Source organism: Macrotis lagotis, chromosome X (assembly GCF_037893015.1).
Source record: "Macrotis lagotis isolate mMagLag1 chromosome X, bilby.v1.9.chrom.fasta, whole genome shotgun sequence".
In the NCBI taxonomy this organism is placed as follows: Eukaryota; Metazoa; Chordata; class Mammalia; order Peramelemorphia; family Peramelidae; genus Macrotis; species Macrotis lagotis.
In genome coordinates this window covers 631143069-631166735 of record NC_133666.1, presented here as the reverse complement: position 1 = coordinate 631166735, position 23667 = coordinate 631143069, and the positions used below count along the sequence as shown (strand labels likewise).

Here is a 23667-nt window from a genome sequence, read left to right as displayed (position 1 = left end):
TTCCAAAGTATATTTTGCAAAGTTGCACAACTTCGACCCTGAAATCCTGGGCATCAGGGCCTAATGAACAGACTATAGTAGGTCTATTTGTTGACCTGTATAATCATGACACCTTCAGTAATTTGAAATATTGTCAATAAAACCTGTCAGATCCTGGAAGCTCGCAGAAAAGATGTTCATGGTTTACCTTTCTCAGGGGTAGCTTCCAGAGAAGAGGATTCTGAGCCAGACTCAGCAGCAGTGTTGTCCTTGCTGGCATCTATACTAGATTCACTAGATTTTGGTGGACTCTGCAGGGGACAAGCGACATATTAAGATGAAATCATTGTAACGAAGAAAGTTTCTAGGTGAGGAGAGCAGTCACTCATGATCTACGAAACTTATTTCTCTTTGCTTCTTACTTCTTTTACAAAGGACTGGAGTACCTACCAGTGTCTACTGGGGACACTTGATATATGGACTGGACTTAAACCTGTCCAGGCACACATCCCACCCAGAAGCTGCACATTATATTTCCTGTGGGAAGCAGAGGTCAAGCACTGTTATTTCCACTGTCAGAGTCATCAGAAGACAAAAGGTTAAACACTTTGTTCTTTTGTTGTAGTCTCTCCTTTCCTTTTTTTCCTAAACTCCCTGAGTTTAATGCAAATATCCTCATTAGTTAGCAGTGCTAAGACTTAAGAAACTGAATGTGGTAAAAAGCAAAGCAAATAAGTTATTTACTATCTTTAATTTATTTTACATAGTATTATAAATTTCTGTACTAGGCTTCCTTGGAAATAAAGTTATAATCAAAGATGCAGAATCAATAGAATCACAGAATTTGAGAATTGGGAAGAACCTCAGTAGCAATCTAGTTCAATTAATAGCTAGAAAGAATGCCCAATATGACAAATCCAATGAGTGGTTGTCCAACCCCTGACTAAAGACATCCACTGAAGAGGAAACCATAACCTCAAAGTAGCCCATGTCACTTCCGCAAAAGTATTTGCTAGAAAGCTTTTCCAGACATCAAGCCTAAACCTTGCCTCTCTGCACTTTCCACTCACTGCAACTAACTAATGCTGCTCTCCTGGGACAACAGAACAAATCTCATCTCTTTTTTCAGATGATGACACTTTCAATACTAGAACACAACCTACTATATATCTCACACCTGAATCTTTTCTTTTCCAGCCAGTTATCTCTATGAAGGCCATTCAGAATTCTGAAGTTTTCTGTATGCACTCTAATTATCTATTTCTTAATGTAAGGTGTCTGGAACTGAACACAAGGCGACATCACATAGGATCTGAAAACATCAAATTATAGATAATTATTACCCCTTTATGCTTGGAAGCATATTAAAGCACCCTTAAGTCACCAGAGTTTTTTAGCAGCAACTTCATACTGTAGATAAATACTGAGCTTGCAATCCACTGCAAGTTCAGGTCTTTTTTAGATAATTTCAAATCTTAGCATGCTTCACCCATCTTAGTATTTAAAATATATTTTTAACCCAAATCTAAGACTTTACATATATCCCTACTTGATTCAATCTAACATTTTATCCTGTCTAGATTTTTTTTTGTAACCCTGAGTCTATTTTCTAGTTTCCTAGCTATCCCAAGTGTTCTTTTATATTAATTTTATATTAATCTCTGTACCCTATATTAGATTTTCCACAGGGATAGTGTGAGAGACTTTTAGCAAGCTCATTCTGCTAAAACAGAGAAAAACTATCCTTACCAAATTCCTCTTATCTACTAGTTTAATAAATCTGACAAGAAAAGAAACAAGGCTGATCCAATATGATCAGTTCTTTTTTTTGCAAGGCAAACAGGGTTAAGTGGCTTGCCCAAAGCCACACAGCTAGGTAATTATTAAGTGTCTGAGACTGGATTTGAACCCAGGTACTCCTGACTCCAGGGCCAGTGCTTTATCCACTACGCCACCTAGCTGCCCCAATATGATCAGTTCTTGATGAAGCCATGTGTCTTCATTGTGATAATTGCTTTCTTTTCTAGACATTCATTAACCATCCCTTTAATGAACTGTTCTGGAACTGAAATCATGCTTGTAAGACTAATTTCTAAGCTCTTCTTTCCCTTTTCTTTCTTTGACAACTAGGTCCCTCCTTTTCCAATGTTTTGGTGGCTTTTTCTTTTTTTTAGATATTATTATTATTGCCTGGATTAAGTCATTCCATTCACCAGTTCTTTCAATATTAAAAAAAAAGTCATTCATCTAGGTCAGGTGATTTGATTTCTTTAATGACAATCATTACTTAGGACAAAGAGCCCTCAAACCAATAGTCAGTGATGAGATTCATAAGATGACACAGTAGCAGGCTAAAAAATGGTGGCTATTCACCTATACCTCAGGAATTACACCCTGACAATAAGAATTCTATATTCTGAAGTCAAAAGGCTCCAGTCATTTAAAATTTTAGGAGTCATTTTTTAAAAAATCTTACTCTCTGTATCCCTGCCTTACTATGACAAATAAGATTTTCATATGGACACTTAACAAGAACAACATGAAGTGTTAGGGCTAGAAAGGCCCTCACAAGTATAACTTCCTAATTTTATATGGAAAGAAACCAAGACTTAAGAAGAAGAAAAGGCTTGCTCAAAGATACTAGTCTTTGATATTTCATACAACAATCATTCTACTATGCTTCTATGTTTCATTAATAGTAAATGTTTGCAATTCTAAATGGAGAGAACTTGTTAAAGAATAATTTTATCCATATCATAAAAGTCTCTTTTGGTTGTTGTGCCTTGGCTTCCTCAGGAAACAACTTGTCACCCGTGACAGTAATATTTCTTTAATATTTACACAGCAATTCGATCACTTCAGCCAATAAAACAGAATACCAATACCACCAACATCATTTTCAGAGAGAGGAGAGGGAGAAAGCTAAATTTCAGAAAAGTGAAGCAGTATTAAGTGACAAGCTGAGATGCTAATGGCATTGCTCATTGTCACACAGCCAGGCAAATGTCAGAAATGGGATTTGAATTCAAGTTCCCAAGTTCAACATTCTGTCCACTATACCATGTCCAATTTTGCAGAAAGAAATGGGGCAGTAGCATCAGAAATGAGCCAGGAAAATATAAAACCTTTGCCTGAATTTCATCAAGGTCAGGTTCAATGGGTGGAGGTAAAGGAGGTGGCATAGTCATATACATTGAGATGAAAACGAATTATACGGGGGGGGTGGTGGTGGTGGTGAATATATGCACACTAAATGACAAAAAAAGAGAAGAAAGAAATAACTCACCAACACCCTTTCGCTCATGTTCTGTCCAAACACAAATTTGTTGCTGGAGGAATCAGTATTATTCGAAGAGTTCTCTAAACTGAAGAGAAAGGTTATTAATAAGGATAAATGAAATATACCTCTATTAAATCTAATGCATCCTCAAAGAACACAGAAGAAAACACACATGAAACCTATATAAATTTATAGTTTGGTTTACAAAGTGCATTGCATAAAATATTTCATTTGCCCTTATCAACAATCTTGTAAAGTAGATACAAGATGCATTATGATTCCCATTTTACAGATGAGAAACCAGGTTGAGGTTTTTTCCTGTCAGGGGTATGTTCCAGTGTCCCTTCCCCTAAGGCCATGTAGCCCCTCCCTCTACACCTTCTATCCTGGCTCTGGGCCAGTATCCAGGAGGGTCCTGGTTGTCACTGAATCTGTCCTCAATCTATCATGTACACTGGTCAAGTACAGTGCTAGATAGTGGCAGCTATAATAATAGTTAACATTTCCTTAACACTTTAATGTACCCTATGAGGTAGGTGCTAGTAATACCCTCATTTTACTTTATTTTTTAAAAGATTTTTAAAGTTTTGAGTTCCAAATTCTAACCCTCTCCACCAGCACCCTTAGACAGTAAACAATCAGATGTCATACAAGTACAATTCTATAAAATATTTCCATTTTGTATAGAAAGACTTGGATTGTCTTAAATTCTGTGTATTGCTGAGAATAACCAAGTCATTCAAGTTCTTCATAAAACTATTACTGTTACTGTTGTCTCTGTAAAATGTTCTCTTGATTCTGCTCACTGTGTATCAGTTCACATAAATCTTTACAACATTTTCATTTTATTTTTTCTAATTACTTATATAGTTCTCAACATTCATTTTTTAATAAGACTTTTGAGTTACATATTTTTCTTCCTCCATTCTATCCTCCCATCCCTGGAAAGCAAGTAATGAGATATAGGTTATATATGTATCTTCCAGATGACAGTTTTTTCCCTAGAACTAGAGTAATTCAGGTAGAATTTTCATTTTTATTATACTGACTTGGCTGACCCGATGAGTAATTAATATATTTTTTTTAGGATGTTGCAAGTCAAATGGAGTTAAGTGGCTTGCCCAAGGCCACATTATTAAGTATCTGAGGCCAAATTTGAACTCAGGTACTCCTGACTCCAGGGCCAGTGCTCTATCCATTGCGCCACCTAGCTGCCCCTAATTAATATTTTTCTAATTGTTTAGATCTGACTTTGTGTGAAAAGTTTTATAGTTGTATTCACATAGTCCCTGGATTTGTATTGACAAGTAGACTCCCAATTATATTTTCAGGGGTAGGGAAACTTTTCCCCCCAAGAGCCATATGGCTCTTGGCATTTGGCACTTGGATTTAAAAGCATACAAAATATCAACTTCTTTGCCTTCCAGTAATATATTCCAAGCTCTCCAGTTATTTAATGTGAAAGCTGCTAAATCCTGTGTAATCCTAAATGTAGCTTCACATATTGGAATTGTTTTCTTTTTTGGCTGCTTACAGAATCTTCTCTTTTGAACTGTGAGCTCTGGATTTTGGATAAGATGTTCCTGGGAGTTCTCATTTGGGGATCTTTCATGCAGTGATCAGTGGATTCTTCCCAATTCTATTTTGCCCTCTGGTTCTATTAGGGCAGTTTTCTTTCAAAACATTGTCCATTTTTTCTTGGGAGGGGAGAATTATGATTTTTTTAACGTTTTCTTCATTTTAAAAAACTTTTTTGACTTTATCATATCTTGATTTTTCAGAGTCATTAGTTCCACTTACTTGATTTCTAATTTTTAAGGAATTTTAAAGGAATTATTTTCATCAGTGAGCTTTTGTACTTCCTTTATCATTTGGACAATTTTATTTTTTAGGGAGTTATTTTCCACAGTAAATATTTAACTCTATTTTTCCATGATATTTTTTCTTTCTTCTTGACTCTCATTTCTTTTCTCAATTTTTTCTTTTACTTCTCTAATTTGTTTTTCAAGTTCTTCCAGTTATTTTTTTGGGGGGGGCTAAGATCAAATTACATTTTTCTTTGAGGTTTCACATATAGCCATTTTGACACTATTAAGTTTATGTCTTGAATCTCCCTGTCATTATAACTTTCTACAGTCAAGTTCTTTTTCTATTTTTGCTCATTTTTTCTACCTTTTTCTTGTGACTCACTAGAAGATAGGTTACCCTTCTGGCTTGTCTTGAGGGACTTGGGGGAGGGTAGAGTCTCACTTGGGTGTGGGGTTAAGCTGCAGGCCTTTCTGTTATAACAGAAATTTTTTTGCCAGCGAGCCCTAGAGGAAAAATCTAGTTCCTGGTCTGCCACAGGGTTGGGTACTGCTGTTAGGTTGCTTTGGAAACAATCTTTCTACTGACAGGTCCCAGGAGTGAGGTCTCCAGGTTGGTAGGCACTGGGATGGAACTTCACTACTAGTCAAGGCCTTGCATGCTTGTGACTTGTGCTGGGGGATAAGTCTTACTGTGCTGCAGATACTGCTCACTTGCCTAGAGGGCTACTGGTTTGCAGGAGACTGGGATCTCAAGGATGGATTGTCCCAGGCTTGGCCCCCTGATGTGAAGTTGGCCTGCTACTTGCTACTGCGCTTAGACCTTTTACTTGCCTCTCACCCCAATGAGATAAAACTTTCCTGCCTGCTGGTAAGCAGTTTCCCTGCATCTAGATAAATTCCTAGTTGTTTGGAGGGGAATTTGTAGGGATTTAGAGAGTTCGTTCCTCACTCCACCATATTGGCACTTAAAAAATGTTCCTACCCTCATTTTAGAGATGAGGAACCTGAGATCAAGGTAAATGACTTGCCAGGGTGATAAAAATAGAGACAGAGGCAGGTTTGGAACTGAGTTCTTCAGGATGCCAAGTCCAACAAGCAATGTTCTATGCCACCTATCTTAAAAATAAAAAAAAAAAAGTTCTACCCTCAAGGAGTTTCCATCTTCCATGTATGCTGATAAGTCAATATGGAACAAATTCAAGGTATAGAGGTATGGGGCCCTGCAACCATGTAGGAATCATGAAAGAGCTCTTAGAGATGACTCTGAGGCTGAATGGGAACTGGGGAACCCCAACAAACAGAGGTGAGGAGGAACAACATTACAGAGAAATTCTATGGATGGAGACAATAAAGGAGAGTTTGTTTTAGAATAAGAACACAGGAGTAACAGAAAATAAGTGGAAAAAACGTGGAAGACATTAAATGCCAAGTTTAAGAGTTTCAATTTTATTCCAGAGGCAATAAGGACTCATAAAATCTTAAGACAGTGTCATCAGAGCTGTGTCTTAAGACTTATCAGTTTGATACTAAGCGAATATCCCAAAGAGATCATAAAAAAAAAAGTCAAAGTCTTACATGTTCAAAAACACTTATAGCAGCTCTTTTTGCAATAACGAAGTATTGGAAATTGAGGGGAATGGCTGAACAAGTTATACCATATGAATATTACAGAGTACTATTGTTTTCTAAGAAATCCTGGGCATCCAGACTTTGAGAGAACCACAGAAAGACCTGCATGGACTGATGCTAAGTGAAGTGAGTAGAATCAGGAGAACTGTACACAATAAGAACAACATTTTTGAGATGATTAGTTATGATGACTGCAACTCCTCTCAGCAGTTCAGAGATTAAGGTTGCTCCTGAGAAACCTATTATGAAAACTGCCATACACATCTAGAGAAAGAACTATGGAGACAGAATGCAGAGCAAAACATAACTATGTTCCCCCTTTTAAACTTTCTATATTTTTCCTTTCCTTTTTCATGGTTCCCCACCCCTTAATTTTAATTCCTCTTTCACAACATGACTAATATGGAAATATGTTAAACATGATTATATACATGTAACTTTTAACAGATTATTCACTGCCATGGGGATGGGGGGAAAGAAGAGAGGATAGTGGAAAAATGTGGAACTCAAAACTTACATATGGATATGGATAAATGTAGAAAACTACCTTTCCATGTTATTGGAAAAAAATGAAAATTTTAAAAATACCTGAAGAAATCAATTATCTTCAAAAAAAAAGAATATTACTGGGAGTTATAAGGGATGGAATAGAGAGGACAGAGACTAGAAGTACAGAAAATAATCAGAAGGCAAAGGCTATGAAAGTGAAGAAAGGATGGATGTCAAGAGATATGGAGGTAGAATTAATAAGACTCAGCAACTCACCAGACATGGGAATTGAGTAACAGTAAAAAAAATCCCAGATAATTTAGTCTAACTGAATATAAGTGATTTAAAAAATGGTGCTGTCCTCAAGAAAAATATGAAAAATTCACAATTTGGGGGTATAGATAAAAAGCTCCACTTTTGACATGTTAAATGTGAGATACTCATAAGACATCCCAGGAGATGTCCAGAAGACAAGTGATTATGCATGAGTCTGGAATCCAAGAAGAGTGATAGACAGGCAGATTTTAAATACATTTACAGAACAAAAAACATGATGGAGTCCCTGTCCAAACATTTCTCTTGGTCTTGAAAAGGACCAAGGGACTTTAAAATGCAGCCCTGAGGAAGGAGTGCACTCCATAAACAGGAACACAGCCAACATAATAGAGATGACAAGCTTATAAAGGGCTTTAAGTGCCAAACAGATGTTTATATTTGATCCTAAGTGGTAACAGGGAACCATAATAATTTATTGAGCAGGAGAGTAACCTGGTTAAAACTGTGAATTAAGAATTTCACAAGATCTAAGTATTTTCTTTACTAATATAGCTGAAAACCCTTTCAGAACTTAGTAGACAGGTCTTCATGAGTTGTCATAGCTGAAAGAAATCTCTTCAATATGTGCTTCTATCAGTGATTCCCATTTCCCAGTATTTACCTAGTTCTAGTTCAGCTGTCCCTAGGCTCTTTCTTTGATTTTATTTCTGTCTATCATGATCTATCAAAGCTTATGTTTTAATGGTGTACCCTTCAAGAGTTTAGGGTCATCTCATATTGAAGAGCTATAGTAGGACTTTAGATGTACAAGAGTAAAAAGAGTCAGACCTCTCACTGACCTTTCAGGAAGATCTGTTCTATGCTTAAAAGTATACATAAGAGTTTGTTTATTTTGTATCTCTAAGGATTCACCTGGAATGTATTATTTCATGCCTGTCTCACAGAACACAGACTGGGAGGTGAAAGGATCTTTAAAATTAGAAGGCCCCGGGGTTCAACTCTAGGACCTACCATTTAATACTTGGGTAGTTTGGGTAAATGACTTTACTTCTCTAGGATTCACTTTTCACAGCAATAAAACAAAGGAGGAGCTGGACTAGATGAGAGATGTGAAATCTAAACTCCAGCCTACAATCAGATCAAAATGTAACTGAGTAACGTTTAATGAAATAGTAAAAAAGAGAGAGAGAGAGAGAGAGAGAGAGAGAGAGAGATAACGCTAATTTGTCATTTTCTAAGTCCATTTCTATTTGAGTTTGGCAACACAACACAGGTAATCTCTAAAGTGCTATCTGGCTTTGAGATGAGGAATAACAGGTTATAATCTATGCCTAGAACAGACTCTTTTTAACAGTGAAATACAGGATGAGATGTGGTGGATGGGAAGGGGAGGCAGCAGGGGAGGTCTAGGGAGATTAATGATGACTTTGGACACATTTAGTGGAAGATAGGAGGAGTATCCTATAGAAGGCTGAGGCTGGAACATCAAAGTGAGACTGGCACAAAAGACATAGAATTTAAGAGTTTATATAGAGGTGGGACTTGAAGGTGTTGGAATGAAAGAGATTGACAAAGGATTGAAAATAGTGCTTTTTAAAATGCAGAGGTGAGGGAATGAGTGCATTCCATATTCAGGGGACAGAGATATGGAATAAAGACTATCACATGTGAGCAACAGTGAAGATCACTTTGGACAGAATAGAAGATATGAAGAAAGAAAGAAGGTTGAAGACAGACCCTTGAGGAAGACCCTTGACCAAGAAGTAGAAAAGATGGCAAGACAGCAATGGGAAAAGGAATGAGGTAAGATAGAGGAAAAAGCAACAGAATCTGAGGGCAGAAGGAATATCTAGGAAAAATGTGTTATAAACTTTCAGAAATGTTAAAAAAAAAAGGACTGAGAAAAAGCCAGTAAATTTGGTGATTAGATCATTTATAATTGTTTTTCCCAAAAAATCTCAGCAGTGTAGTGTTGGTAGAGGTTCAGATATCAATAGGTTGAGGAAAGACTAGGTGGGAGAAGTATAGGCACAGGGATAGATAACTTTTCCCAACAATTTAACATTGAAAGAGAGAAAAGAGTTGAGACAGAAGATTTAAAAGTAATTTAAAAAATTAGCATGACCTGAGGATGCTTAAAGGCCTATAGAAAGAAGCCAGTGGTGAAGGAGAGATGAAAACTTATTCAAAGGAGGATTGAGTCCTAAGATATGAAGCAATAGAGTAGAGAAGATTTTCAATCAGGTTCCTCATTTATAACAATTGGAGAGAACATGTATAGCCTTTGCCTTAGAAATGTTTCTTTCAGAAAATACATAAAATTATTTTGTTTCCCAAATTGAAGATTGTTTTTGCCCAAAGACCTCTGCAAAGAGCCATATACTATATATTCAAAACAAATTTATTAACTGATTATTTATCAAGGACATCCTACTCTGTACAAGATTTCACTCCAGGTGCTTGGAAAACTAAGAATATGACAAGATTAGTCTTAGTTCTACTACTAATTATCTGCCTTGTCCCTGAACAATCCTTTTACACCTGCCAGTTTCCTTATCTATTTCTGTAAAATAAAGGAACTGGATTAAAGGCCTGAAAAGCTCTAGGGTTCTGTGATTCTTTGTACCCAGAATTTATTTAGGGGGAAAAAAGGATAATCTTACAGTTTCTTGGGATCCCTAAATTGGCTATTGTTAAGATGAATAGACAGTACATCCATCAAACAGCTTCAGAACATCGTATTCTAAAACAGACATAAAGAAAATGTAGCCCCCAAAACAAACCCAATGTGTGCCAGTGCATAAGAGAAGTAGAGACAAAAAAAGAGTTGAGGAGGGAGTTATGGTTTCTGAGTTGTGAAATTAACATATTAGCAGAGGAATATCTCATTTGACAGGGATTCCATTCAGATTCTATGGCAATAGTGAAGTTTCTTCAACAATTCTCAAACTTTAACTCTTATATCCCCATCTTTACCAAATAACTTAAAAGCAATAATGCCCTCCTCCTAGTCTGATAATTCATCATGGTAGATTAAGATGGAAAAAGTATCCAATTTAAGTGGGTAAAAATTTTCTTATCAGGGAAAGGCAAACTAATTTCCACAAGTCTTGATAAGATCTTACAGAACTGCTAATTTCCCCATCATTGCCCACCTATCCTGAAACCAACTTAATTAGGCTTTCTATGGACAAATGAGGCCTGAACCAGATTAAAAGGTAAATGGGAAAGTTATCAAAATAAATAAAAATAAATAATGCTAATTTGTAATTTTCTAAATCTATGAATGGTTTACTGTTTTCTAGTGAGTGTGGGATTACTTATTTTTTAAATTTTATTTATTTAAGGCAATGGGGTTAAGAGTGATTTGCCTAAGGTCATACAGCTAGGCAATTATTGTCTTGAGTCCGAATTTGAGCTCAGGTCCTCCTGACTTCAGGGTTGGTGCTCTATTCAATGTGCCACCTAGCTGTCCTGAACATAGGATTACTGATAGAAAAGACTTTAAGCATGCCAACTTAACCCCTCCCTTCATTTTACAGATGAGGAAAACTGAGGCTCAGAGCAGCAAAATAATTTAGCAAGATTATAATAGCATAGTTTTTCTTTACCTCACAAATTCAATTTTGTTTTCATGTTCCTTTGGCTAGTTTAGATACTATTTTGTCCACAGCAGGTATTTAACACATCTTTGCTAAGAGAACTGAATTAAGTAGTGACTTTTTTTTTAAACTCTAACCCTCATAAATCCTCAACTTTTCTATATATGTCTAGCAAGATACAGCAGGAAGAGCTAGAAAGAGAAATCCCATTCAAAGTAACCTCAGACAATATAAAATACCTGGGAGTCTATTTGCCAAGACAGACTCAGAATCTTTTTGAAAACAATTATAAAACACTTCTCACACAAATTAAATCAGATTTAAATAACTGGGAAAATATCAACTGCTCATGGATAAGTAAAGCTAATATAATAAAAATGACAATTCTACCAAAACTAAACTATCTGTTTTAGTGCCCTACCAGTCAAAACTCCAAAAAATTACTTTAATGAGTTAGAAAAAAATTGTAAGTAAATTCATGTGGAGAAATAAAAAGTCAAGAATTTCCAGGAGCTTAATGAAAAAAAGTACAAATGAAGGTGGCTTAGACCTACCTGATCTTAAATTATATTATAAAGCATCAGTAATCAAAACTGTTTGGTATTGGCTAAGAAACAGAGTGGTGGACCAGTGGAATAGACTAGGTGTAAAAGCAGGAGATGATTTTAGTAAGCTGCTGTTTGATAAACCCAAAGAGTCCAGCTATTGGGATAAAAACCCCCTCTTTGATAAAAACTGCTGGGATAATTGGAAGTTAGTATGGAAGAAACTTAGATTAGACCAACGCCTAACACCCTTTACCAAGGTAAGATCCAAATGGTTACAGGACTTAGACATAAAAAAACAATACTATAAGCAAATCAGAAAATCAAGGACTAGTTTACCTGTCACATCTATGGAAAGGGGGAGCAGTTTATAACTAAGGAAGAGTTGGAGAACATCACCAAAAACCAATTAGATGATTTCAATTACATTAAATTAAAAAGCTTTTGCACAGATAAAACCACTGTAACCAAGATCAAAAGAAATGTTGTAAATTGGGAAACAATCTTTACAACTAATGATTCAGACAAAGGACTCATTTCTAAAATATACAGAGAACTGAGTCATATTTTTAAAACAAAAAGCCATTCCCCAATTGACAAATGGTCAAAGGATATGCGAAGGCAATTTACAGATGAGGAGATCAAAGCAATCCATAGCCATATGAAAAATTGCTCTAAATCATTAATTATTAGAGAAATGCAAATTAGAGCTTCTCTGAGGTACCACCTCACACCACTCAGATTGGCCAATATGACTAGAAAGGATAATGATCATTGTTGGAAGGGTTGTGGGAAATCTGGGACGTTATTACACTGTTGGTGGAGCTGTGAACTCATCCAACCTTTCTGGAGAGCTATTTGGAACTACACCCAAAGGGCAAGAAAAATGTGCATACCCTTTGACCTAGCAATACCACTACTGGGTCTATACCCTGAAGAGATGATGAAAAAGGGTAAAAACATCACTTGTACAAAAATATTTATAGCAGCCCTGTTTGTGGTGGCAAAGAATTGGAAATCAAGTAAATGTCCTTCAATTGGGGAATGGCGTAGCAAACTGTATGTCATGGAACACTACTGTTCTATTAGAAACCAGGACGGATGGGATTTCAGGGAAGCCTGGAGGGATTTGTATGAACTGATGCTGAGTGAGGTGAGCAGAACCATCCTAACAGCAACATGGGGGTGATGATCAACCTTGAAAGACTCGCTCATTCCATCAGTGCAACAATTGGGAACAATTTTGGGCTGTCTGCCAAGGAGAGTGCCATCTGTATCCAGATAAGGAGATGTGGAGTTTGAACCAAGTTCAAGGACTATTCCCTTTAATTTAGGAAAAAAAGGGATCTTATTGTCTGATCTTGTTACCTCTTAGACTTCTTGTCTCTTCTTTAAGGATATGATCTCTCTCTCATCACACTCAATTTGGATCAAGGTACAACATGGAAACAAAGTAAAGACTGACAGATTGCTTTCTGTGGGGGGGGGGTTGGGGGAAGGAAGTAAGATTGGGGGGAAAATTGTAAAACTCAAATATCATCTTTAATAAAAATAAATTAAAAAAAGATTTTTCAAGGCAATGGGGTTAAGTGGCTTGCCCAAGGCCACACGGCTAGGTAATTATTAAGTGTCTGAGGTCAGATTTGAACCCAGGTACTTCTGACTCCAGGGCCGGTGCTCTATTCACTGCGCCACCTAGCCGCCCCAAGTAGTGACCTTGATCATAACAGCACCCAAGTTCAAACTGCTCTGCCCTGCCTTTCTGGCCAAGTGTTGGCTACTGAGTATCTTAGAATCCCAGCTTCTTGGAGACTGACTGATCATATAACCTCATATCATAAGATGGAAAGGTACAACCCAGAGAGATGAACAGCCTTAGCCCTGCTCTGGAGCAAGATAGTTGCAGTCTCCTAACTTGAGTTCAGTATGCTATAGGGAGGTATTTCTGTTGATTAAAATCATTCTTACTTCCAAGGGTGCTAATTTTGCTAATTATTGTTCAAGAAACAAAGCTTATTGCCATGTATGAGAGCATCACAAGACACATCAGCTACTCACCTGGAGCTGATATACTGCAGGAAATAGTTTGTTGCAGTTGGTGTTTCAGAGCTAGAATGCCCTGCATTCTGTAGGTCGGTTGTTTCAACATTTTCATGTCCTAGCTGAGAAACAAGAGAATAAACATTTCAAACTGAGTTAATTATTTAACTCCCAGTATTCACCCCTTTCTCATTCTCTCTCTCAAATAAGCAAATAAAACCCCAGAAAAAAAAAAAACAATAATCCAAAACTCCTATATACATTGGCCCACGATGAACATTATACTATACAAACCCTGGAAAACAAGTCTTGTATTTTAGTCATGGAATGAAAAAGTACAGGAGGTATAAAACCTCAAAAGATCTGAGCTTGTAAAAAATAACAATTAAACTGGGATCTAGATTTTCATTTCCAGTTTTCACATAAACAAAAATGGGATGAAAGCAGTGACTTTTATAGACAATAATCTTCAGGGTACTAAAACTACTTAAGACATGATTAGTTTTTTTTTTAAACCCAACACAATTTTACAATCTTCCTGAATTGATGGTGGATCTAGGGCTCCCCCTCAAACGTGTGACAGTGGAAAGAAAGGACAGGTTCGAGGTTTTCTTCCCATTTTCAATTCAAAATTCTATACATAAGCCCAGACAATACTTGTACCATTATCACCAGTAGGGTGTACCAACACCATGTCCCCAAGCCCTTCTATCTCTTTGCCAAAAACAGCCCAAAAGGAATCAATCTAGGCTTGAAGCCATGACAACAAATACATATACTTTCAAAGTCATAAATGGGAGAGGATGAAGGTGTTAACAAATGTTACCATTCTTCCTACCAAGCCACCTTTTGTTTTGCCTCTTAAGCTTTTGAGATAATTCTTATTTGGCTCACCAGCAAATTGACAGAATCCATTTTTCCATTAACAGGGGAAGGGACACAAATGCTTTGATATAAATCTATGAAGTACTTTGTCATTTTCACAATCTCCCCTAGCTATAGAATGTTCAACTACAGCAAACATATTTCCCTTAGGAAGGGAATTCCTGGCCTGCCTCAGTGAGAAGGAAACAATGTTAGAATTTTTCTTTCCTTCTCTAAAAGCTAATGATGCAGTGGCCTAGTTGTGCACAAAAATCACCTTTCCAGCACCTACCCCCAACCTACTGCTTTTTACATAGAAGAAAGCCATGAAAATAGAAACAAAGTTTGCGTCTCCCTAGCTGGGGCTCATTAGGACAAAGTATTTCAAAATCACTATGCTCATTCTGGACTCAATCTCTTAAAGAGTACACTGAATTAGGCAGACTCTCTGAAAGTAAAGGTTGGCTGTTCTTCACACTTAACAAAATACACTGTGGAAAAAACAAGAGACTCAACTTAAATTGAGTTCCCAGAGCTCAGATCTTAGCACCCAAACAGGAAGATGTAAGCAAAACAATGGATTGCATGTAATAAAATTCCCATGAACACCTGAATGGGGGGGGGCTTAAATGAAATTTCATGATAAACAATTATCTCCCCTGTTGTTGAACTTTGAGTAGAGGAATAATCTCATTAGTTCAGTGCATCATACAAGTGCCATTGCTCTGATTAGATACCTTAACTCTGTCCCTCAAGTTTTGCCCAAATATAAATGCTTGCTGTGCAATTTGCTTTTTTCTCTCACAGGTCTCATCCTCGGAAGTATTGCTAGACTCATTTTTCTGGGGCTCTTTCTCCTAAAAAAAGGAAGTGACATTTAGCAGAGACAAACGAGATCAGCAACTTAACACCATCTCATTGAAGCTGCACTTCTTTTGAACACGTGAACATGTGGATCAGCTGTGGTCACAGTCCTTCTCCAAAGATCCCTGAAGCAGCATCCCAATTGCAGGGTTGAGGGTGTGTGTGTGTGTGTGGGGGGGGGGGTGGGGGTGGAGATGGGGAGGAGAGTGAGCCCCTCCCATGCCACAGAACCCAGAGAAAGTTAACAGGATTTTAAAATCACCAAGAGTCATAGTGTCCAGAGCAAGCAACAATCTACTTTTGCTGTATTTGTCAGCCCTGGTCAGAATACCTCTCGAGTGTTTAATCACAGGTGCCACATTTGAGGAAGGCCTTGGATGAACTGAAGGACTTCCAGAGGAAGGGATCAAAAGTGGTTAGAAGATAGAAATTGTTAAAAAATAACAAATGGCTTAGTGAATGGAGATTTTAACCTAGAGAAGATATGAGGGGCAATAATAGCAATCTAAGTATCTGCAATGATGAAATGTTGAAAAAAAGTTAGGCTGATTCTGGAGTACAATATGGAAGTATGCCCAAAAGGCAATAAAATTGTGCATACCCTTTGATCCAGCAATACCACTAATAGGTCTGTATTCCAAAGGGATCATAAAAACAGCAAACAATCTCACATGTTCAAAAATATTTATAGCAGCTCTGTTTGTAGTGGCAAAAAATTGGAAACTGAAGGGGATATGTCCATCAATTGAGGAATAGCTGAACAAGTTATGGTATATTGTATGAAATCGTCAGTGGAGACTTGCATGAGTTGATGCTGAGTGAAGTGAACAGAACCAAGAGAACATTGTACACAATAACAACAACATTCTGCTGCAGCTCTGCTCAGCAGTTCAGAGACCAAGGACAATCTTTTTTATTTATTTATTTTTGCAAGACAAATGGGGTTAAGTGGCTTGCCCAAGGCCACACAGCTAGGTAATTATTAAGTGTCTGAGACCAGATGTGAACCCAGGTACTCCCGACTCCAGGGCCAGTGCTCTACCCACTGCCGCCACCTAGCAGCCTCAATCAAGGACAATCTTGAGAGACCTGCTACGGACAAGACATCCACACCCAGAGAAAAAATTACAGAGTCTGAATTCAGAAGAAAGCATACCATGCTCACTTTTTTAAAGTTTTTACTTCCTTTCACCTGGTTTTTTCCTTCCCCTCAGTTCTTTCTCTTTCCAAACATGACTAATATGGAAATAAGTAAAACACAATTGTACACATAACAACTTTTACTGGATTGTTTTGCCTTTATGGGGATGGGGAGGGAAGGGATAGTGGTAGAAAAATGTGGAACTTGCAATGGATGAATAATGAAAACTACCTTTGCATGGAATTGGAAAAATAACATTTCAATTTTAAAAAAGGAAGAATGTTTGCTTGGCCTCAAAGGACAGAACTAAGAATGCTGGGTGAAAGTTGCAGAGAAGTAGATTTAGACTCAATATAAGGAAAAACTCAATAATCTGTGTCCCTCAAGAATAGAACAGACTCTTTTTGGTAGGCAATGAATTTCCCTCACTGGAGGGTGGAAGTACCAACTGGATGACACTTCTCAGGAGTGAGGATCCCTCTTCAGATATGGGATTTGAACCAAATGGTCTCTCTGAAATCCATACAATCTCTGAAATTCTATCTCAGTCACCTCATTAATTGGAATAGCAGGGAAGAGACTCTGCCGTAATCTGATTTCATTTCTGAATTTTATATGACAAATGAAAACATTTGAAATAAGATGCAAACTTGTAAGTAGATTTAAGATATTTTGGATTTCCATAATGGGGATGGCTGATTCAAATACAAATTTAAGAAGGAGATGCCAGGCTACAACTTTAAGATATCAATCTTTACATGAACAAGTGGCTACAAACCTGAAATGCTAGGCAACAGTCTGCCTAACTACACAATGATCTCTAAACACTAATAATAGTGGAAACATAAGTGCTGCTTGCCAAGCAATTCTTTCTAATATACTACACTGCAAGCTCAAGTCAGTAGTAAAAACAAAATATTTGGGCCCAAAGTCTTAACATTGTATCACCTTATAGAGGCAATAAATGAAATGTTTTGGTTACTTTTTGAATTTAATGAAAAGCAAATCAGTAAGCAGTTCTCGGGATTTTCAGAAAGACAAATTAAACTTGTGAGAAAGAAAAACCTTCTAATGATCAGAGCTGTCCCAAAGCAGTGTGGCAGCTTTTAAAGTAGTGAGTTTTCCAACAATGCTGTTACCAAGAAGTAGGCTAAATGACCAAACACATTTTAGAGAGAAGAAATTCAAGCTAAAATATAAATGAATGAGAAGGAATGAATCATCTTTTAGTTTGGCACTAAATGCAAATTTCCTTAGATGAAAAGGCTAGGGAAAATATCTACAAAGTTCTTGTTGCAGTACTGAATATAGAAGCCAGGGAAGGAAGAAATTTTATCATATACAACACTTAAACATATCCACCTGCTTTTCCATCTTCCCTTCAGATCATATAAGCCAGTAAGCACATATCATGTAGTGACAATGGGAATGTTGAATTATGCATCCATGATCAGGCAATAACTGTACTTGTCAGGAGAAAAATTAATAGCTGCACTGAACTCATCTGATGAATTCTCAGCTTTGCCCATATTGGAATAATATGGTAATCTATTGAAACTGTTTTGAACTAAATTCCAATACCCTTGACCTCACTTTGCTTTCCTCCAGTCTCTATGAACAGAAGAAAAAGAAAGATTTTAGGTTTTACAGGATGAGTACTGTTCATGACCACTTTCCACAGGTGCCTGATAAATTCAATACTTGAAAACTCTTAAATTAGTCTAGAATTTGAAAATACTTAAAACCTCTAGCGATTTATGCAATCCGTAATATCTAGAGAACATTCATGCTTCTGTTTGGGCCTCTTCTCTTCGCCCATCTGGGTCATGAGACGTTAAGCCCAGCTTACCTTGTCAGCAGACTCAGAAGGACTCCTCAGTGCACTATTATTTATTGATTCTGATGAAGCTGCTCCTAGACAGTCTGAGGGTACATTAACACCATTGGTACCACTGTTAGGAACTGCAAAAAGAAGGGATCATTCAGAGGATTAGAGTAATTCCTACCTACAGTCACTTTTATAGTAAGAACTGCAGAGTCACAGGCAAGTCTATTTTCATTCAAAACATTTTTAAATTACTATTGAAGACCACAAATCTATATAGTCTTATGTTTCTGTCCTTCTTGAGGGGGAAAAACCTCAATGCTACATTTAATTATTCTTGGAAAGCAAAAGAAAATTAAACAATAAAAGCTTATATTCCCTGTGTAAAAATTATCATTAAAGGCAAAACTTACTAAGCTTCCTAACTCTCTAAGATTAGATTTGCTAACAAAGCAAAATGTCAGGTGAGATAAAGATGATTGCATCAAAAAAAAAGCTCCAAGAGGGGGAAGCAGATATTTTAGTGGGGCGGCTAGGTGGCAAAGTGGATAGAGCACCGGCCCTGGAGTCGGGAGTCCCTGGGTTCAAATCTGGCCTCAGACACTTAATAATTACCTAGCTGTGTGGCCTTGGGCAAGCCACTTTAACCCCATTTGCCTTACAAAAAGATATTTTAGTTATATTAGCTAAAGGAATACCTTTGTTAGCAACTGACAATGGAATGGCAAGGAAGGGGGGGGGGGGAGAAGAAAAAGAGAAGGAAAGAAAGAAAAGGACAAAGTACATAGAATGCCATTGGGCATCATCCAGACTAATATGCCCTTGTTAGAAGTACAGAACACAAAATTCTCTATGCTAGGTAACAAGTGGGAGAGAAGGAACCCCAATTTTGTCACAATACAATTCAGGGCAGGGCAGCAATAACTAATACTAACTGCTCTTCAGAGAAGATGGATTTGTACTAAAATATCTCTTTACTATCTGACAATTTTTTCCCAGTGATGTTGATAATATATTTCTAGATTTCTCCTGAGAGACTAGGAAAAAGAAATTAATATTAAGAAACCCTGGACCTGTCTGTCTATAACCCCTCCAACATTAATAATCTTTTACCTTTTATTAGGACAACTAGGTGGCACAGTGGTTAGTGTGTCAGGTCTGAAGACACTAAGTCCTTTGTTCAAATCTGATCTCAGACACTGGGCAAGTCACTTGTCCTTGTTTTCTTCAGTTCCTCATCTGCATAATGAGCTAAAGAAGGAAATGGCAAACCACTCCACTATCTTTGCCAAGAAAACCCCAAATGGGGTCACAGAGTCAGACATGACTGAACAACATCATCACCTTTCTTCACCTTTGTCAATTTGCTGAATATGAAGTGAAATTTCAGATTTAAATATTATTTTTCATTTCTCATTTTTAGTCATTTGTAGTATCTTTCCATATGGTCACTAATACTTTGCAATAATTTCGAGAATTTTTATTCTGAAATCACTTCTCTATCGAGAAATTGTTTTTGGTTTTTTGTGAGTGGCCTTTAATTTTTAGATATTAGAATATTATGAAAGATAGCCAATTCAAAGTTTTTTCATTTGTTTCCCTTCTTATCCTCATTGCATCAATTCTGAATTTTATTTGTATGCAAAAAGCTTTTCAAATTCATGTAATCTCAAATCCACCATGTCCAAAACTGAATTTATCTTTCTCCACAAACCCTCCTCTTCTGAACTTCTTTATTACTGTCAAAAGTACTACTATAATCCCCAACATGAAAACTGACTTCTTCAACTCCTCTCTTGCACTCACTTCATATACCCAATTAAGTTGTCAAATCCTGTCCCTTCTACTATCATACCACCTCTTGCATATGTTTCCTCTCTACTCAGAGACACAACTGTAGTACAGTTGCTCAGAACTTCTTTCAGGAACTATTTCAACAGTCTTCTATCTGCCTGCCCTTCCATTCTACCTCTACCCATTCTATATACCCTTGATTTTCCTGAAGAGTAGATCTGATCATGAACTTTACATATTTCAAAACTGTATAGCACCCTATTAATAATTCCAGGATCAAGTATAAAATATTATGGCTTTTAAGGGGGAAAGGTAATAAAGACGCATATTGTACCAACTATGTATCAGGCACTGTGCTAACAAGCACTTCATAAAAATTCTCATTTGAACCTTACATTATTCCCATTTTACAGCTGAGGAAACTGAAATAAACAGGGTCATCAAGCAGTTAGGTGTTTAAAGCCAGCTTTGAGCTCAGGTCTTCCTGACTCCAAGGTCAGTTTCTCTCTTCTCCATGAACTTCATGATCCAGTAACACTTCCCTGCTCCCTGTTTCTCATACAAGACACTCCAAGGACACTGTCTGCAGATTCAATTATATTTAAAATCACTTTCTGTAATACAACCAAGTATTTCAAAACACTAACCTGTTTGCGAGAGTGCCTTTGGCTGGGGAGCTTGTAATACTGCTGGACGTAGCACACTTCGCTGCTGTTCCTTGGGTTTCTGGCTTGGTAGACCTAAAAACAGAAGTAAACTTCCAGGATTCAAGATTACAAATGCAAAATTCACAATCTCAACTTCCTTAGACACCTGAAAAAAAAAGTAACTTCCAGAAGCTTCTATAATAACTTGATGGATACTTTATTTGATAGATGAGTCACAATTTTCCTTTCTACCGCTCTCAACTAGTTTCTAACTTTTTTGTCTTAAGTGCTTTTCAGGCCAAAAGAAACAAATTTCCTATCTACTTTATAGAGTCTTACTTGGAATTAAACTAGTTACAAAGGATTCCTAGGAAAGTCAACATACTCTACTCAAGAAAACACCAACTCTAAACATAGTCATAAATAGTCAAAACTACTTGAGTTAATCTAACTACAGCTTGAAGATTCATGTAATATCAGAGCTGGAAGGGTTTTTATGGACCATTTAATTTAATTCTCTCTCTCTCTCTCTCTCTCTCTCTCTCTCTCTCTCTCTCTCTCTCTCTCTCTCGGTTTTTTTTTTGTAAGGCAAATAGGGTTAAGTGGCTTGCCCAAGGCCACACAGCTAGGTAATTATTAAGTGTCTGAGACCGGATCTGAACCCAGGTACTCCTGACTCCAAGGCTGGTGCTTTATCCACTGCGCTGCCCCTCTCTTTAGGTTTTTGCAAGGCAATGGGGTTAAGTGGCTTGCCCAAGGCCACACAGCTAGGTAATTATTAAGTGTCTGAGGCCAAATTTGAACTCAGGTCCTCTGGTCCTCCTGACTCCAGGGCCAGTGCTCTATCCGCTGTGCCCCCTAGCCACCCCCCAATTCTGTGCTCTTAACACAAATGAAGAAACTGATCTCCATTGAGATTAAATAACTTGTTCAAGGAACTGGATCTTAGTTTTGGGATATGGATTTTGGAAAAATTGGGGGGGGGGCTAAAGAGGCATTGCCAAAACAAAACAAAATACTCCACTTTACTTAGGATGAGAGAATCTCTATTCAAATTTCATGCTGTAACTTACTACTTGTATGAACCTAGGCAAGTCACGTTACTTCTCTAGGTCTTAATTTCCCAACCTGGAAAATGAGATGGTTATCCGTAAGGGGCTTCCCATCTCTAAACCTTTCAAACCAATTCTACTGATTCCTAATACAGTGGCTTTTCAAAAACATTTAAGTATTACCTGCTTTTAAAAATGCCCTACTTTAAAACTTCAAAAATCTAGAACTGCATTAATATGGGGGGGGGGGAACGCACCTGTGGGCAGCAGCTTCTTTTACCAATATAGATGAGTAACCCTTTTACATCTTAATAGATAACTCTCTGAGTTACTGTGGGGGTAAAAAATTCATCCATCAAGAGCCAACCTTTCATTAGTGATTCTATCTACTTATACTTAGATAGTCTGGTCATGAGATGATAGACACCATCTATACTCAAAGTCTTTCCAATTTGGAAAATCGTCTTAGTAAAGAGTTCTGATGGAATGACCATCATAATCCTCAATTCACCTACATAAAGCCCTGAAAGGGGAATATTTCACACATCAAGATGATGAATCTAAGCAGCAATATAAGGGTAGAACTTTTCAACTATGAGTGACTTGAGATAGGGGTAGGTGAGAGTGCATACAGTGACCTCAAAGGAATGCCTAAAATTGATAGTTTTGAGTACAACATCCATATATTCACTTTTTTTCCTCAATAAAAACAAAGTTCAAAGCAAACCCAACAAAACAAAGACTAACATAAATTCCTGACAACAATTATTTAAGATAGTGTGTGCACATGAGATAAAATTTGAGGCAACAAGCCAAACTCCAATTTGAATGGATGCAACCTGCCCATACTAATTTGGCAGTTTGTGACAAGCACTGCTGCATTTATAAACTAAAATTTAAACAATCTTAAAGGGAACTTAAAAGAGTCATTACAGTTGTTACCCAGTGCTGGGCATATGATAACTGCTTAACAAGTACTTGTTGACTGATCTTTAAATTTCTCAACATCTTTAATTTTGTCAAGCATGACATACTGAAAGATTATTATAAACAATCAAATTGAAATTGTTTGATATCTCAAATTATGAGAACAAGCAAACAGAAATACAGAAATACAAGTAACAGAAATTAGAATAAAAATTAGTAATTACAATAGAATAGATAAATAGAAATTAATAATGGAAAATAGTGATTAGAATAGAAATGAATAATAGTAAAGAGAAAGTAATACAGAAACATAAGATAAAAATGCTCAAAATTTGCAAGTTCTATTATGGATAGAAAGACTTGTATTTTTTGTATAAATGCTTGCCATGACAGCATGAAATCTAAAAAATTAAAACTTTTTCAAAAACTGAAAGCAAAATAAACATAGGAAAATAATTTTTCATGGGAAAATATTATGCTTTTAATATATAGAAAAACAAACTTTAAAAACCACGTCTGTGGTATCAAACTGATCACTTGCTTTGTATGAGTTTGCTAACAGAACTGCTAAGTATCAAAGTCTCACTTGATGGGAGAAAGGTTGATTACTTTTACAGCTACTGATGACACATACACAATATATAGCTACAGATACTCATTTAAATGAATATATTAAAAACTGCTATTAGATTTGTTTGTTTACAAACCTATTGATGACAATGCTATGTCAATAGAAATTTCACTTCAGCTGACAGAAATTTTAAATGGAAATGGTATCAGGTGGGAGAATGATATTGAGCTTGCAAAGGTTAATTGAACTCAAAATAAATGCAAATCTAAAGCACTAGTTAAAAATGTGGCCTTAAAACAAAGTGGAGACTAGCATACTGCCTCCTGTGGGGGGT

At 36.9% G+C, this 23667-nt stretch overlaps 1 protein-coding gene across 9 annotated transcripts in view; it reads right to left on the bottom strand.

Moving 5' to 3' along the window:
- Positions 1 to 23667, bottom strand: part of RANBP3 (RAN binding protein 3) — an 84775-nt gene that overhangs the window by 12010 nt on the left and 49098 nt on the right. For 8 of the 9 annotated variants that reach the window (XM_074203800.1, XM_074203797.1, XM_074203795.1 and 5 more), the window contains 6 exons: positions 20784 to 20876; positions 18367 to 18479; positions 15250 to 15369; positions 13667 to 13770; positions 3266 to 3344; positions 188 to 290 (listed from right to left, as the gene is read on the bottom strand). In XM_074203800.1, coding sequence (XP_074059901.1) covers positions 188 to 290; positions 3266 to 3344; positions 13667 to 13770; positions 15250 to 15369; positions 18367 to 18479; positions 20784 to 20876 — 612 coding nt within the window. The remainder of the gene's footprint in view (positions 1 to 187; positions 291 to 3265; positions 3345 to 13666; positions 13771 to 15249; positions 15370 to 18366; positions 18480 to 20783; positions 20877 to 23667) is intronic. The other variant, XM_074203798.1, reaches the window with a different exon arrangement.